Source organism: Otolemur garnettii, unplaced genomic scaffold (genome assembly GCF_000181295.1).
Source record: "Otolemur garnettii isolate 467f Iridium unplaced genomic scaffold, OtoGar3 scaffold00005, whole genome shotgun sequence".
Classification (NCBI taxonomy): domain Eukaryota; kingdom Metazoa; phylum Chordata; class Mammalia; order Primates; family Galagidae; genus Otolemur; species Otolemur garnettii.
Genome location: NW_003852400.1, coordinates 5,571,367 through 5,587,356, shown reverse-complemented (window position 1 = coordinate 5,587,356; position 15,990 = coordinate 5,571,367). Strand labels below are relative to the sequence as shown.

Genomic DNA, 15,990 nt, shown 5'->3' with positions numbered 1-15,990 from the left:
TCCTCCTTCAAAAAGATGTTTTATTATGAAAATGGGAGAATAAATTTCATGGGGGAAAAATCACTAAAGGAGGATTTTTCAAGGAGCTCTCAGTTCTCAAATGGGAGACATGTATGTACGCATAAGTATAACAGAGTGGAAAGTGTAAGTGCTGAAGTACTGAAACCACAGATGTAGCCAAGAAGGAAAAATTAATTCTGTCAAAAAGTTAATGTGATTGCATAGGACTGAGGGGGTTGGGAGAAAATGAGGGGTGACTATTACTATGGGCTCTTTTGGGGGTGAGGAAAAATGTTCTAAAATTGGTTATAGAGATCATTGCACAACTCTGAATATTCCAAATCCATTAAATTGTACACTTTAAATAGGTAAATTTAATCTCAATATAAATTTATTTATATGTCAATAAGGCTATATTTTAAAGGTCAGTGGGGGGAAAAAGTGAATGGAAAGACCCAATGGAGTTGAAGAGTGTTCTAAAGAGTGAGCAAGTCTTAGCTAGGTTGGGATGGGGTGGTAAGAAAGGAAGTGTGGTCACTTAGGCAGGTAGGAAAATGGATTCAAAGACATAATGGAAGTAGCATAAACATGCTCAGGGAACTTTAAGTGAGTCAACATTGAAATAGAGTAGAAATTTGAGATAACTATAAAGATGAGGCTGGGAGGTAGCAAGAGGGTGCAGTTCATGACATTCTCACTGTGCCAACCATCGTGGCCTTCATCCTGGAGTTGGTACTTAATGAGGGGTATCAGACAATCAGGCTGTGCATCCTAGTCCCTCCTGTCTCCTTAGAGACTTGCTCCATTCTCCTGAGTCTCCATCGGGCCTCCATTTCCCTGCCTGTTTTCCTTCTACTGCTCCCTTAGGCACTTTCCTGGGAAGAGCAATTTATACCTAATGCCTCACTCTCTCACCTCTTGTTCACTTCACTGCAATTAGATGTCTGCCCCAACACCCACCAAAGCTGTTCTAGCAAAAATCAGTAGTTACCTTCTAATTCTCAAATCCAGGCAGCACTGTTCAGTCTGCTCACTTTGCTCACTTCTTCCTGAGACTCTTTATTCTCCTGCATTTTTTGATACCTCTTGGTTTTCAACCTTCTTCTATTATTATTCTTCTTCCTTCTTAATACCCTTCACCTTCTCCTAAAAGTAAGCTCCCTTGTTAAGTCCCCTTCTCCTCTCACTCTCTCTCTAGGTGATCTTACTCACTCTCCTAATGTTAGTTATGACCACCCAAGATGGAATCTCAAGTTCTAGCCGATGTTGTCCATGGCCTACTAGGCCTCTCTATATAGTTGCATTCACTAAACATTATTCAACATTTACTATATACCAAAGTTTGCACTGGGTGCTATGACTGACACAAAGAATGAAACACATCTCCTACCCTTTCGGTCTCTTAGACTAGTAGAGGAGGCAAAAACACACAGTTAGAACTACTTATTACAGGAGCCCAGAGGAGCAACAGCAAGGCCAGTGCTGGGAGCCAGTGATGCCTTGATAGAGGAGGTAATGTATACAATAAGCCTTCGAGCCTGACAAAGTGGAAGCACTACTTGAGGACAAAAAGAAAGAGCATTCCAAGGAAAGACCAAGAGCAAATGCAAAGCTGCAAGAAGCAACTTGGAGTCTGCAGCAAAGCGAGCTCAGCAGCATGATCACCGCAACTGTGTGCACAAGAAGTGGAATGTGATGAGGCTGGAGAGGGAGGGAGAGGCAAAACCAGAGAGTGTCCAAGTTCCAGTGATATTAAAGAGCTCTGACCTTATCCAATAGTGTAGATGACAGTATGGGCAGAGTTAACGGAGGATGAGAATAAAGCTGTCAGATCTGCCTTTTAGAAAGAATGCTCACAGAGCAGAAGACAGAGTGCGGGCAGACAGGGACCAGGAAGGCAGCAGCCAAGGATACATGCTCATTCCCATGTCTCCTTTGGCACAGCCACTGACAGCCATGAGGACCAGTAAGAGGAGTTTATCATCTTTGCCGGGGCTTGCTTTTTTATCTCATACACACATAGCATTAAATATAAGTACAGTTCATATTTGTGTGATCGTTGAAGAATTTCCACTTGCCAGAGGCTCCAACACTGGGTATACATCCGTAAGATTAATAATAGTGTTATACAGATGAAGCATTAATAAAATTTTTTGCCAGTGTTTAAAATAGTTTGCCTTTTTCCACATTTCATCCTAAATGAGTACACAGGCATGTATTCTGTGTATATTGGCACTCTACTGCCTCACGTCCAAATCTATATAAACAACAGTAAAATAAGCACTTATACTCACCGTTAGTGTCGAGCAGTCAGAGACATTCAACTCTTGCAAGTTTTTACAGGCACCTAAATCAAACAAGGTACACATCATTAAACAACATATTATAAATGTTCAAACTTAAGGTTTTTGTATCCTACATTCAATGCAATATATTCATTAGAAAAGCAACAAAAACCTTAGCAAGTAAGTTCTAAGTATATGGTTTCTTTTCCCAGAAAAATTATTTCTTTTGGCTTCAAAATTAAAATGTAAAAATGTTTATTATTTGAGGATTATAGCAGGGAGGAGAAAACAGTAAAACACTATTTTTGGGAAAAACACTATATACCTAGAGCTCTTAGCTTAGAAGCACTTGAAGAAAGCCAACCTGCATGCTTTTTTATTCATGCTTTTTTGCATGCTTTTTTGGTTCATGTTTCAACATTTTATTATGAAAATTTTCAAACATACACGAAAGTAGTAAGAATTATAAAATAAATATCTACCTACCACCTAGATTTTAACTTATATTTTACTATATTTGCTTTATCACATGTTGGCCCATCAATCCATTTCTCCATTGCCTCAACCTGTCTTTTTTATGCATTTCAAAGTAAACCACAGACTCTACCATACTTGCCCCTAATACTTCAACATGCATATCATAAATGATTCAGCATGCATAATAAGCAAAATGTGTTATTTTTTAAGGTTAGATTTACATAAAATTTACAATGAATTGCAAACTGAGAACTGGGGATTTTGGAGAGGCTAAGTGCCTGATTAGCTCTAGGACCAGAGGCCACTGCCCAGCTTAGGCTCTCTCAGGGGAGCTGAGATATGTATACAAACAGCTAGATGGCAAAGTGTTACCCAATGAGTGCCCCAAGTCTGGGCAGACAGCAAATAAAATTCCCAATGTGAGAAGAGAGCAGCTGGAGAGGACACACAAACCAGCGAATGGGAGGAACACCTGAGGCAAAGCAGAGGGGAGGCATTCTAGCTGGTGGAGCCCATGAAGCAGGAAAACTCCAGGCAAGGGTGTGATCCTGGCATTCAACTGCCACATGATGAGAAAACACACATTGCTGCTCACAACCACATAACCCCACATTAATGACAACAGACACAGCAGTTATGAATCCACTTTATTTTTATTTATTATTATTTTCTTTGAGACAGAGTCTCAAGCTGTCACCTGGGTAAAGGGGTGTGGTATCACAGCTCACAGCAACCTCAAACTCTTGAGCTTAAGCGATTCTCTTGCCTCAGCCTCCCAAGTAGCTGGGACTACAGGAGCATGCCACAACTCCCGGCTATTTTTTGGTTGTAGTTGTCATTGTTGTTTGACAATCCCAGGCTGGATTTGAACCCACCAGCTCCAGTGTATGTGGCTGACACCCTAGCCACTGAGCTACAGGCATTGAGCCTATAAATCCATTTTAAACATTTCTTCCTTTGCCAAGAGTGAACTGTGTCTAACTGATAAATATAAACCAGAAAGACTTTAGAATTTTTAAAAAATGAAAATAATTCTTAAAAAGGTGCAGATCTTGGAAGTTACCAGTAATAATTAGTAAGGAAATAACAGAATCCCCAAACAATGTAAGTTTAGGAGATAAATGTTCTTATGGAATAGAATGGTTATTTAGGATATAATTCATCCCTTCAACAAATATTTACCAAGGAAATACAGCAGTGAACAAAATAGACAAAAAGTCTTGCCCTTATGTAGTTTACTTTCTGGTTGGAGGTGGGGACATTGACAGTAAACAAAAGAATTAAAAGACCAGGTCTACTCTGACAGATGGTGATAAGTCCTATGGAGAAAAATAAGAAAGGGGATTGGAAGGAGCCAGCAAGGGGGAGGGTGCAAGTTAAAATGGGACTGACAGAGAAGGCTTCACTGAGATGACATTTGAGCCAGGACATACAGGAGATGACAAGGACAGTGCCATTTACTCTTGGTATCTCTGGATCCCACACTCTACATGTTTGGTGACTGAGACAGTAAAGGAAAGAGAAAAATAAGCTCAGGAAGACAGCCCTCCAAGTCCTACTCTTGTTTGCACCTCTCAAGGCTGCATGGAGAAATCATTTAATTTCTTAAATCCGATGTGATGAAGAACCACAGGTTTCCGTTTTCATCATGCTGAGCCCCAGCATTTGTAGAGTACTCCCGCTGGGATGGGCATTATGAAGCATTTCACGTGCATCAGCCTATCATCCTCCCAACAACACTTGGAGATAGCCTTGTCCCATTTCACAGATACTGGAGATGAAGTTAAATAATCAGCCCGTGTTCATTCAGTTAAGCAGGTAGGAAAGCCTTCATTCAAACTCAGGACACAAACATTTGGCCTCTAAAGCAGGCTAGGAAGAAGGCGAAGAGCCTTCTTCGCCACTGTTCTGTGAGCACCTTTGTTAACTGGAAGGCCTTTGCCTTAAAAAAGAATGTGATGATATGTCAGTAACACAGCACTTACAGTGGTCTTCAACTTTTAATAGTTTTTTTCTCTTCCAACATAGGGACGCCACTTCCCCAGCTGGATCTCATTGCTCCTGGTCTGCATTAGTTACGATTACCCAAACTTGGATTTCAAAGGAATACTTTCATTGTTCCATCTGTCACACCAAGTAACTGGGACCAGCTGGATGTCAGGATGCGCGTAGTTACCATTGTAATCTTGCTCTGCTTTTTCAAAGCTGCTGAGCTGCGCAAAGCAAGCCCAGGCGGTCTGAGAAGCCGCGTGAATCATGGCCGGGTAGGTGGGGGCCGAAGAGGCTCCAACCCGGTCAAACGCTACGCACCGGGCCTCCCCTGTGACGTGTACACGTACCTCCACGAGAAATTCTTAGATTGTCAAGAAAGAAAGTTAGTTTATGTGCTGCCTGACTGGCCTCAAGATTTGCTGCACATGCTGTTAGCAAGAAACAAGATCCGCATACTGAAGAACAACATGTTTTCCAAGTTTAAAAAGCTGAAAAGCCTGGACCTGCAACAGAATGAGATCTCCAAAATTGAGAGTGAGGCGTTCTTTGGTTTAAACAAACTTACCACCCTCTTACTGCAGCACAACCAGATCAAAGTCTTGACGGAGGAGGTGTTCATTTATACACCTCTCCTGAGCTACCTGCGTCTTTATGACAACCCCTGGCACTGTACTTGTGAGATTGAAACGCTTATTTCAATGTTGCAGATTCCAAGGAACCGAAATTTGGGAAACTATGCCAAGTGCAATAGCCCACAAGAACTAAAAAATAAAAAACTGCGGCAGATAACATCTGAACAGTTATGTAATGAAGAAGAAAAAGAACAACTGGACCCGAAACCCCAAGTGTCAGGGAGATCCCCAGTCATCAAGCCTGAGGTGGACTCGACGCTTTGCCACAATTATGTGTTTCCTATACAAACGCTGGACTGCAAAAGGAAAGGTTCGTACTTTTCTTTTTCATTTTCATGGATAATTAAAAATGCTCTTTGAATCTTACAATCCTCCCTACACTCCACCATGCCCTGAGATTGCTGGTGTCACTTTCACCAGAAATCTTTCCCCAGTGACAATGAAATTCACTCCAAACTTTTCTGGAGTCCAGATTCAGGTGGCTGGTGATTAAGGGACAATATAGGAGGGTGTCCTCAGCAGTGGTGGCCACTTGGGTTCTACTTATTTGTTCATCACAACAGTGACTATAGGAACTCCTTTCATCTTAAATCCAATGTATGTAGCTAAACTAGTGGGTCTGGAAACAAGTGCAAATGCCATCTATCTGTGCTGATTTATGCCAATTAAAGTCAAAACATGGTGTGCATCTGTGGGGAGATGATAACCTCAAGGAAAAAACATCTGTGGAACAGGACTGGCAAGAACACTCTGAGACGCAGTGTAGCGATGGTTTAGTCCCACAGTTTTAATAAACACTAGGTAATATTCTGTACCTTATTTCCAAATTACCCAGAATAAAACAAAAAAATTAAACGAAATTGACAATATTTAATCCAAAAACTATGAAACTAAGAAAATATTTCTAGAACATTACCTACTTCCTGCAAATCCTCACAGACACTTGTATAGGATTTGCATGAAAAAGATAAAGTCGTGAACTAAGAAAACAGCTGGAAGATTTTAGTAATGGTCTTGACATGTTAGTGAAGACTGATGTTTTCAAAGCATGGTCTGGAACTGCTAATCTATCCCACAGTAATAAACCATATGATAATGTCTACATGTTTCATTTCTGGCATGGTTTAATGATTTATTTGTAGTATTAAATTAAAGCCAGATGACATTAGATTAGAATCATACAGTGCTTGGTTATCACTTCTTCCACCAATTTGGGGAAGTTTTGCTTTGTTTTGTTTCTTCAAAGGCAAGAGGAAGGAAAGATTCGGAGAGAAGGGCCGAGCTCCTCTCAAGAGAATGAGAGGCAGGCAGGACTTTGTCAGACTCGAACAATCAGGCTACCTGAGTCACGGGTAAATTTGTTCATCAGCAGAGTTATACTCGAGCGTTGCCCTCCCCCAAAACGCTAAAGGGGACACTGGTTAAATCACACCACAGACATGTGGCACAGAGAGTTATGCTTACAAAGACACCCTGTGCACTGTTTGATTCAGTGCCAAAGCGAACTAGATACAGTACATTCAGCATCATAACCTGGGGCACACCATTCTAGGCACCTCTGAATTTGAGAGGAAGTGCTCATTGACAGAGAACCTCCAGGTCTCCACACACATGCTGTCCATTCATGACTTCCAGGATGGTAGTAATATCCCCACTTCCAGATCAAGCTGAGAGAGGTTCAAAAACAGAACAAAAAGCTGAGGAAGGTGCATTCACTTGGCTAAGATCTCACAGGTAAGCAGCAAAGATAAGATTCGAACCTCATTTTACCTGAGCCAGAGCCTAACAGCTTTCTACTTCATCCTGCTGTCATCCAGAACTAATCTGATCATGTTCAAACAGGTGGCTGCTTCCACAATGCTAAAGAATTACAGAATTCCAGAACAGTCAGTAAAGGTAGTTTCTCTGTAGCCAGACTGGAGGGAATTTCCCTGATACTGTTAAGTGAATACTTAGTGCTTCATGTTTAAGGCTATGTTTTACTAAAATTTCTTTTGTGATGCTAGATTAAAAACTGGAATTGTCTATTTTTAAAACTAGAGCAAAGTTCCTCTTTTAAATGTAGGTTAGAATGCTTGATGTTGCTGAGGCTCTACCCTCAAGCTAAAGTTAATTTGTACTTAATGTATCAGGTGTCAAAGAGAAAGGTAGGATTAAGTTCATTATTTGAGAAAAATACCATTTACATAAGATTTAAAACTTGTACAATGAGACTGTACTCTAAGAAAGCATGTTTGGAAATAGCTTTCTTTCTACTGTCTTTATACTCTTGGGCAATTCCTCCTTTAATGGTCCTATGTCTGCTTTTGTCTTTTCCCCTTTATTTTCCATAATATTTTTCTTTTTGTCTTGGCAAACATCAGCTTATAAAAATATATTAAATAAGTTTTCATTCCTCAAGTTCATCTCCTCAACTTATTGCTTTCTAAACACAACCTTTCAGAAATGCCCCATAAATTCATACCACCTGCTCTAAAAATACATCATTTACTGGAACACAATATAAACAATTTCATGATACATACAGTTTATACAATACTAGGTCATACATTAAAGGAGAATTTAAGTTGCACCAAGAATTAATGTCATTCAGAACCTATACTGAAGAACTTTGTACAGAACTGTCTATACAAAGGTCAGCTTTGTCTTTTAATATCATCAATATAAATGCCTTTCATTATGGTTTATATAAATCTATCGATTAATTTGATCATTTATTTTTCCTTTTTTTATATTGTTGATTCCCATAAATTTAAAAGCAAAGGTCATGTCTCCTTTCAGTACTGCCTGGCACAGAGCCATGTACTTTACATTGATGATGAGAATTGAGCTGCCTGTTTTTTCAAAGCAGTAATCTAAGCAACCTTTAAAAATAAAATACGGGCTCAGCGCCTGTGGCTCAAGTGGCTAAGGCACCAGCCACATACTACACCTAAGGTGGCGGGTTCAAATCCAGCCCAGGCCCGCCAAAACAACAATGACAGCTGCAACCAAAAAATAGCCAGGTATTGTGGTGGGCACCTGTGGTCCCAGCTACTTGGGAGGCTGAGGCAGGAGACTTGCTTGAGCCCAGGAGTTGCTCTGAGCTGTGATGCCACAGCACTCTACCCAGCAGGATAGCTTGAGGCTCTGTCTCAAATAAATAAATAAAAATACAAAGAATTAGAAATCATAGCTAGAATTCAGGTATGACAACCTGAATTTAATACACCCTAATTTTCCTTATTCCAGTCTATAAAGGTAACAAATATCAAATACTAAAAATGAAGTTTCAGCAATGTTCATCTCGAGCTCCCTGTCAGAATATAGTTAACACGGCACTTTTGATTATAGTGTTCCACGGAGAATTTAAAGAAGCCTTCTCAACCTTCCTAATACCTCCTAATGCCATGACCCTTTACTACAGTTCCTCATGTTGTGGTGACCCCAAACCATAAAATTATTTGTGTTGCTACTTCATAACTATAATTTTGCTACTGTTATGAATTATAATGTAAATATCTGATATGCAGGATGTATTTTCATTGTTACAAAGGTTGAGAACCGCTACTTTAAAACATGTCATCAAGAGTGGAACTAGCAATGATATTAATGAATAAGAGCTAACATGTAAATGCTCTGTGGCTCTGAGACATAATAGTTTACATACATTATGTCATTTGTGCATCATAACCCTAAAAGGTGCTGTAATTATCCTCATTTTATAAATGATGAATTTGAGATATTGGCAAGTTAAGTTGCCTTTCACAGGTCAGACAGGTAGTAATTCCGCTTTCAAGCCATGGACCACTGTGCAAAGCCATCTCTTCCTTTAAGATTCTGGGCACATCTATTAACAAAGAAGAATTTATAAGTGCCTCTGTGTGCTTCCTCCTATATCGAATCCTCCTATTAGGCTCTGTACAAGTACACCATATCCATGATCACATATACAGAACCTGCATGTGGGTTCCCATAACTCAGGAAATGAGCCTTTCCCAGATGACTTGGAATGAGTCAGACAGTACATTTAGGTTACCTAATGTGTGCGGGTTTGACCATGCAGATGTCAAAGTCCACTATGTACTTCTGCCTTAAACATCTGACAGCAAGAGAATGAAATAATAGCTTTATTCACTGAGAGACTTTCTGCCAACAAAACTCAGTCTTTCACAGGGAATAAGTATGGGACTAGCTGAAAGGCATGTTTATGCCATATTGAGGTAAATGGATTTGCCAATAAAACATGAGAGTAAGAGTTTTTAAATTGCTTTTAGCTTCACATTTACCAGAATAATTTGCCATTTTAAAGGAGTTATTTTATTTCTAGCATCAAGTTGGGGAGAATTATACAGGTAAGTTGCTCTCAGCTGCCTCTGAAGTTAAGGGCACAATTTTGCCACTGGCTTGAACAATAGTTAAGGATTTTTAAACTTAACAATAGTCAGTCTAGGCTGTCATTTATGTCAATAGTTAAGGATTTTTAAACTTAACCATAGACAGTCTAGGGTCATTTATGTCTTTTTTAAACTACTACCAAACCTTCAGAGTAGTGTTCAGGTTGCTGACAACCAAGATAGGCTAGTAAATGGGAAAATTACAGGAGACAATTTTCTACTCAAAATCAGCAAGCTTTGGTTACAGAAGGGACAATCAAGTAAATATAGTATTTGTTGAGGCATTTACCAAGAATGTCAGGCAGCAGTAAATCTGAAATATGTCCATAAAGTAGCGCCTGGTCTACTCATCAATTGTGACTTCTGATAGGGGGAAATTCATATATTCTTTATCAAAGGCATTCATACTTTGCATCAATCTTTGTAATTCTTGCTCAAATTCAATAAAAGAACTATTTTTACTAATGTGGCTTTTATAAACCACACTAGTAAAGGGTTTGATTTGTATTTCCTGGTATTACTTGTGGATCCTATTTTTACCCAGAGCTGCTACTGACAACCCCAAAGTAGTTTCTGCAATTCATATCCTTTTTCCAGCATCTGCAGGTCTGCCACATCGCTTAAGCCAGGTTTCAGGCTGTTCTCATAAACATTTTTTTACCCACTTATTTGTGGTTAAAACCACTTTAGTTTGTCCTACAGTGGTTGCTCTGTCATCCACCCTTACGTCCAGCCCAGCAGATGTGGGTTTACTAAGCACATCCTGATAAACAGGCTTCTTTCTAAAGCTAGGAGGTGTTGACTCAGGTGGCAAGAATGACCTACAGCCCTTCGTGGCTTCAGAGGGTCTTACTAAGGACTCTGGCTCTTATTCCTAGAGAGGTGAGAAGCCATTGGGTGATGCACTGGGCTCTGATGGGATTTAGCATGCATTCAGGCTTATTCATGCCAATTTTCTTTGGCTTTATCCTTTCTCCTAAGTCTTTAAAAGCTGATTATTCAACTTCACAGGTGCACAGAGAAAATGGGGGAAAGAAGAAGATGAGGGGCATGATAACCGACTTATTATTAATTTTTCCAGAGCTGAAAAAAGTTCCAAACAATATCCCTCCAGATATTGTTAAGCTTGACTTGTCATACAATAAAATCAACCAACTTCGACCCAAGGAATTTGAAGATGTTCATGAGCTAAAGAAATTAAACCTCAGCAGCAATGGCATTGAATTTATAGATCCTGGTAAGTCCCACTGAATAGTCCCTTAAATGGGTGACAGGTATTCTATGATATTTTCCTATGGCAACATTTATAGTAGATATAATTTTGTTAAAAAGCTAAATATTAAAAAAGTACAAATTTTAATTAAACATGACAATTTAATTTAAATTAGAATTTGAGTTAGTGTTCTGTGGAACAGATTAAAAAAAATAAGAACACAGGGCAAGTTGTCAATAATACACTAAACATGTAGTGATTTTTTTTAAAGGGAAATTCAGATTTGGACTTCTTTGATATTCATTAAGCCCAGGCTTGTTTAGAATAAATTTGAAACAAACTGCTAAGCACCAAGCTCCAAATTAAGATAAAATGTGAGACCAAGAAGGTTGAATAGAAATTTCCAGCAATCATCATCCCTCTGTACAAACACAAAATTCAACAAGTATCCATGCAAGTAAGCCCCTTCAGAAGAACCAAAAGTCAGGTGAGCGATCATACTACCTGGTTTTAAACATCATATCAAGAAAAGAGGCACTGAAGAGGGCACAAAAGACAGTCTTGTACTGCCTACTCCACCCCTCCTCATGCCCCAGCAGTGCCATGCCAGTGAGCAAGTAGACAGAGAATCTGTATACACAGGGGAGAGAGAGTGAAGTGGTTTGGGGTATGTGATGGAACTCAGGGCTATCCTGTTGGGGCAGAATTCTGCTGGCTCCCATGAAGAGAGCATTTAGACCAGCCCAACTAGAAAGAAATCCTCCACCCAGAAACCTGAGTTCCTGACAAAAAGCAGCCTGGGGCCTGCAATAAATTCCTAATGCAGTCAGACCAGAAGGCCCGCAGTCCTTTGGCAATTCCTGCAGCTGTGCTGGCGTGGAGCCAGTGGACTTGGGGTGCACATCACCCAGGGAGACACCAGGAGTGGCCGCCAAGCCAATGCCTCTGTCACCCCTCCCCCAACTCCAGACTGTACAGCTCAGGGATAGTGTTCTTCCACTTGGGGAGAGGAGAGAGTTCAGAGAACTTGGAACTTGGAACAAGCTCACCCACACTAAAATAAAGTACCAAGCAGACTACTGAAGCCCCTGAGTCCAGGCCTTACTTCCTGGAGGGCCCTTCTAGACTTATTCTGGGCCAGAAGGAAACCTATTATCCTGAAGGTAAGGACTTCAACCTGGCAGATTCACCACCCAATGACTAACATGCTCTTGGGTTTTGCATAAACATCAGAGATAGTGAGGCAGCAGTCACCATGGGCTTTGGCTGAGACTGGGCTGTCTTCAGGTATGACCTGCCTCCGGTGGCCACAAGGGAATGCCCATGTCACTCCTCCCCCAACTCCAGCAGCCCTACACAAATAGGGAAGACAGTGAGAGACTTTGTCTGGTAATGCAGAGAATTCTCTTGTATCTTACCCAAGTCCACCAAGGCAATACCACCAGGAGTCTGCAAGAATCACAGCATTACTGGGCTTCGGGGACCCCCAAAGCTCAAAATTAAGTCGCTCACCTGACTTTTGGTTCTTCTGAAGGGGCTTACTTGTGTGGATACTTGCTGAATTTTGTGTTTGTGCAGAGGGATGATTGCTGGAAATTTCTATTCAACCTTCTTGGTCCCACATTTTATCAGTACCCCAGTACTGATACCACTGCAGTGACCAAAGACTTAGATGACTGCACTCAACTCTCTTTGAATATCTAGAAAGTCTTCTCAAGAAGGCTGGGTTCAAACAAGCCCAGACTGCAAACATTAGAATAAATACCTAACTCTTCAATGCCTAGACCAGTGATCCTCAAACTTCCTAATGCCGTGCCCCTATAATACAGTTCCTGTGGGTTGTGACCCACAGGTTAAGAACTGCGGGCCTAGTCACTGATACACATACATTCACAAGCATTAAGGACATCCAGGACAATATGACCTCATAAAATAAACTAAATAAGGCTCTAGTGATCAAACCCAGAGTGATGGAGATAGGTGACCTTTCAGATAGAGAATTCAAAATAGCTGTTTTGTTAAAAACTCACTGAACTTAAAGACAACACAGAGTGAATTTAGAAGTCTATCAGAGAAATGTAACAAAGAGATGATTAAAATCATTTTTACATATCAAGTAAAAATTCTGGAGCTGAAGAATTCAATTGACAAACTAAAAAATGCATCAGAATCTCACAATAGCAGAAATAGTCAAACAGAAGTATCTGTGAGCTTAAAAATGGGCTATATGAAAATATACCGAAGAGAAAAAAGAGAAAGAATAAAGCATACCTACAAAATCTAAAAAAAGGACTCAAATGGACCAATCTAAGAGTTATTGGCCTTAAACAAGAGGCAAAGATTAGGGTAGAAATTTTAATAAAGGAAAATAAGAACCTTCCAAACATAGAGAAAAGTATTGGCTTGCGTTCATCTTTTGCTACGAACAATGACTTGTATTCATCTTTTGTTACTGGCATATTATTACAATTTTAATACACAGTTCTTTTTTTTCTTAAAATGCATATACACTTTGGGGGCACACTCTCTACATACCTTCACAATGATACTTCTTCCATTTGAAAAGCCCAAATTATAAAAATAATTAACAGTAATAATGCAATAAAATGTTACAAACATTAGAATTTTTTTTTTTTTTAGGGTTGCAGTTTTAATGGAGTGGTCATTGATAAGGTGACCCTGAATAGAGGACACACACAAACATTAGAATTTTAACATGATAAAGTAAGAATTGAGAATAAACGTTCTGGAGCAACGAAGGCATATTTTAGTATTAACATCTTTTTAAAATATTACAAATCGTAATTTTTGAAATTTCCCAAGGGGACAACAGTATGCTGTACTTTCACCTTAGCCTGTTACCTTGTAACAGTACAAGCTCTGGACTTCCCTTGAATTATAAGCTCAAATGCAATTTTTATTTCACAGTAAGTAAGAATACTATCCTCTCAAATGAAATGATCATTATATTAGTATACAGGTTAATCACAGGTAGCCAATCTCCACAAAACCAGGCCACAGGGCAAAGAACCTAGAGATGGCGACCTTCTTTTGATTCAGGAGACCCAAGGAATTGCAGGACAAGCACACCATGGCAAAGGTCCCTGGGAGAGTGTCTAATTTCTTTCTGATGCTTTTATCTAAAACCAAAACTATAGCCTAACTACTATAAAAAGTATCAGTGCAAACAAATTTTAGAGCTCTCTATAGAAGAAACTAAAATGTTCCTTATTATATGGCCTAAGTTAAATGTATTATTAATAAAATAGTAACAGTCCAACTATGTTTTAATTATAGTAGAACTATCAAAGGTAAAGAAAACTAGAGAAAAATAAGAAAAGAGTGCAAATGGATGAGCGATAATAGTGCAAAATGGATCTATCTTCTGGTGATATTTTTCACATATTTCTCACAAATAATATTTTCATCATTTATGGAATCCCCATAATTGTAGGATTCCTTTTCCATCCTTAGGATTCCCTGAAGAACTTTCAATCTTTTCACCTAGTGTATTTTCTTAGCTGACACACAACATGATTAGTATTGTCAGTGCGATACTCTTGTTTTTTCCCTTGTTCAAATCAGTCCCAGGAAAGTATTTTCTACATTAACAGACATGTATTAAGCACCTACTAAATGCCAAGCACTTTTTCTTTATATGTCTTAGCACTTCTGGAACAAAAAAATATCTCAGCACTTAAGTCAAAATGACCTAAAGAAGTTTGAAAATGAAAGGCCTTCTATGTTTCAGGGTCTTTGAGATGAAACACTGCCAAAGTAGACTTACTTTAATGATTTTTGCTGGTAAATATATAAATGCAGTGAGAGTTGCCAGACTTTAAAAGGCATGAATAACGGTCTCATAAAATGCCAGACATCATTGTGGAAAAGAGAAAGAAGACACCCTACTAGGGTTTTACTTTCTTTAAGAAACAGAAGAAAACTAGCTTGCCAAGTGCTGAATACATATGGTTTAAGTAACAACTATAGCACTTGCAAAATAAAACTACAAATGTTTACATATGCTTCCCATCTGAGGGCTGATATGTTTGAAGAAAAGTAAATTTGTGAGATCACTGAGTCACAGAATTCTAGCAAATAGAAAAAAAGAAAATCTGGTGTCTTCAAAACTATCATAAGAGCTGACCTTTTGTTCCCCGCCCCCTCACCCAAGCCATTGTTTTGCACCAAAATAGAAAATATTCTTTTTAGGGAGAATTATGGTTTTGTTTGAGAACAGATGATATGAAAATAGTTAATGGTATTGGTATGACAGCACATTTTCCAAATTCAAAATAAGAACACTATGCTCTAAAAAGGGTATTTTAAAACAGTAATGAGATAATGTTTGAAACAGAAACAAAGTATTTGAAATCATGTGTTTCGAGGGTATCTGGTCAGTCCATATTACGGAAATAGGGATAATCTAAGTATAGATTTCTTTGCTTTGAGAGGAGGAAAAAAGCTTTCTGTTGTTTTATTTTGTGTTGTTTTTGATATTGGTTTTAATTATCCACCCTCTAGCAAAATTAAATGCTTATGGACTCAAGGCTGATAGCTACCACAGCTTGCCAAAACACAACCAGATGTTTTCAAAACACTGGAAAAAACTGTTTTCAAACTCTACAGTAATAGACTCTCTTCCCCCCACCCCCAAATTGGAAAGAAAAGCTGTTTTCTAGGCATTTTCAGAGTTTACTGATATCCTAGGGGGCTGTCAAATCACCAACAGGCACATTTTTCATGTTTTTCTGCACTTAATGTCTTACATTCGAAATATTTTCCTAATTCATGCCTTTTTCTGTGGCATTTTTCCAGTAAGTATAAAAAAAATACACATGCATCCAAAGCACATTTTTAAGAAGTTAACTTAAAACTAATTTTAAAATATTGAATTCTAGTTGATCTAATTAGGGAAAAATCTTTGAGTTAAAAATATATTTTCAGGCTCGGCGCCTGTGGCTCAAGCGGCTAAGGCGCCAGCCACATACACCTAAGGTGGCGGGTTTGAATCC

The 15,990-nt window shown here is 39.1% G+C and overlaps 2 protein-coding genes across 2 annotated transcripts in view; one reads left to right on the top strand and one right to left on the bottom strand.

Moving 5' to 3' along the window:
• FBXL13 (F-box and leucine rich repeat protein 13) overlaps window positions 1-15,990 on the bottom strand; it is a 191,956-nt gene that overhangs the window by 110,670 nt on the left and 65,296 nt on the right. The window contains exon 7 of the mRNA XM_023507424.1: window positions 2,295-2,347. Coding sequence (XP_023363192.1) covers window positions 2,295-2,347 — 53 coding nt within the window. The remainder of the gene's footprint in view (window positions 1-2,294; window positions 2,348-15,990) is intronic.
• LRRC17 (leucine rich repeat containing 17) overlaps window positions 4,925-15,990 on the top strand; it is a 12,493-nt gene continuing 1,427 nt past the window's right edge. Inside the window, exons 1-2 of the mRNA XM_003782616.3 lie at window positions 4,925-5,696; window positions 10,844-10,999. Of these exons, the coding sequence (XP_003782664.1) occupies window positions 4,925-5,696; window positions 10,844-10,999 (928 nt within the window). The remainder of the gene's footprint in view (window positions 5,697-10,843; window positions 11,000-15,990) is intronic.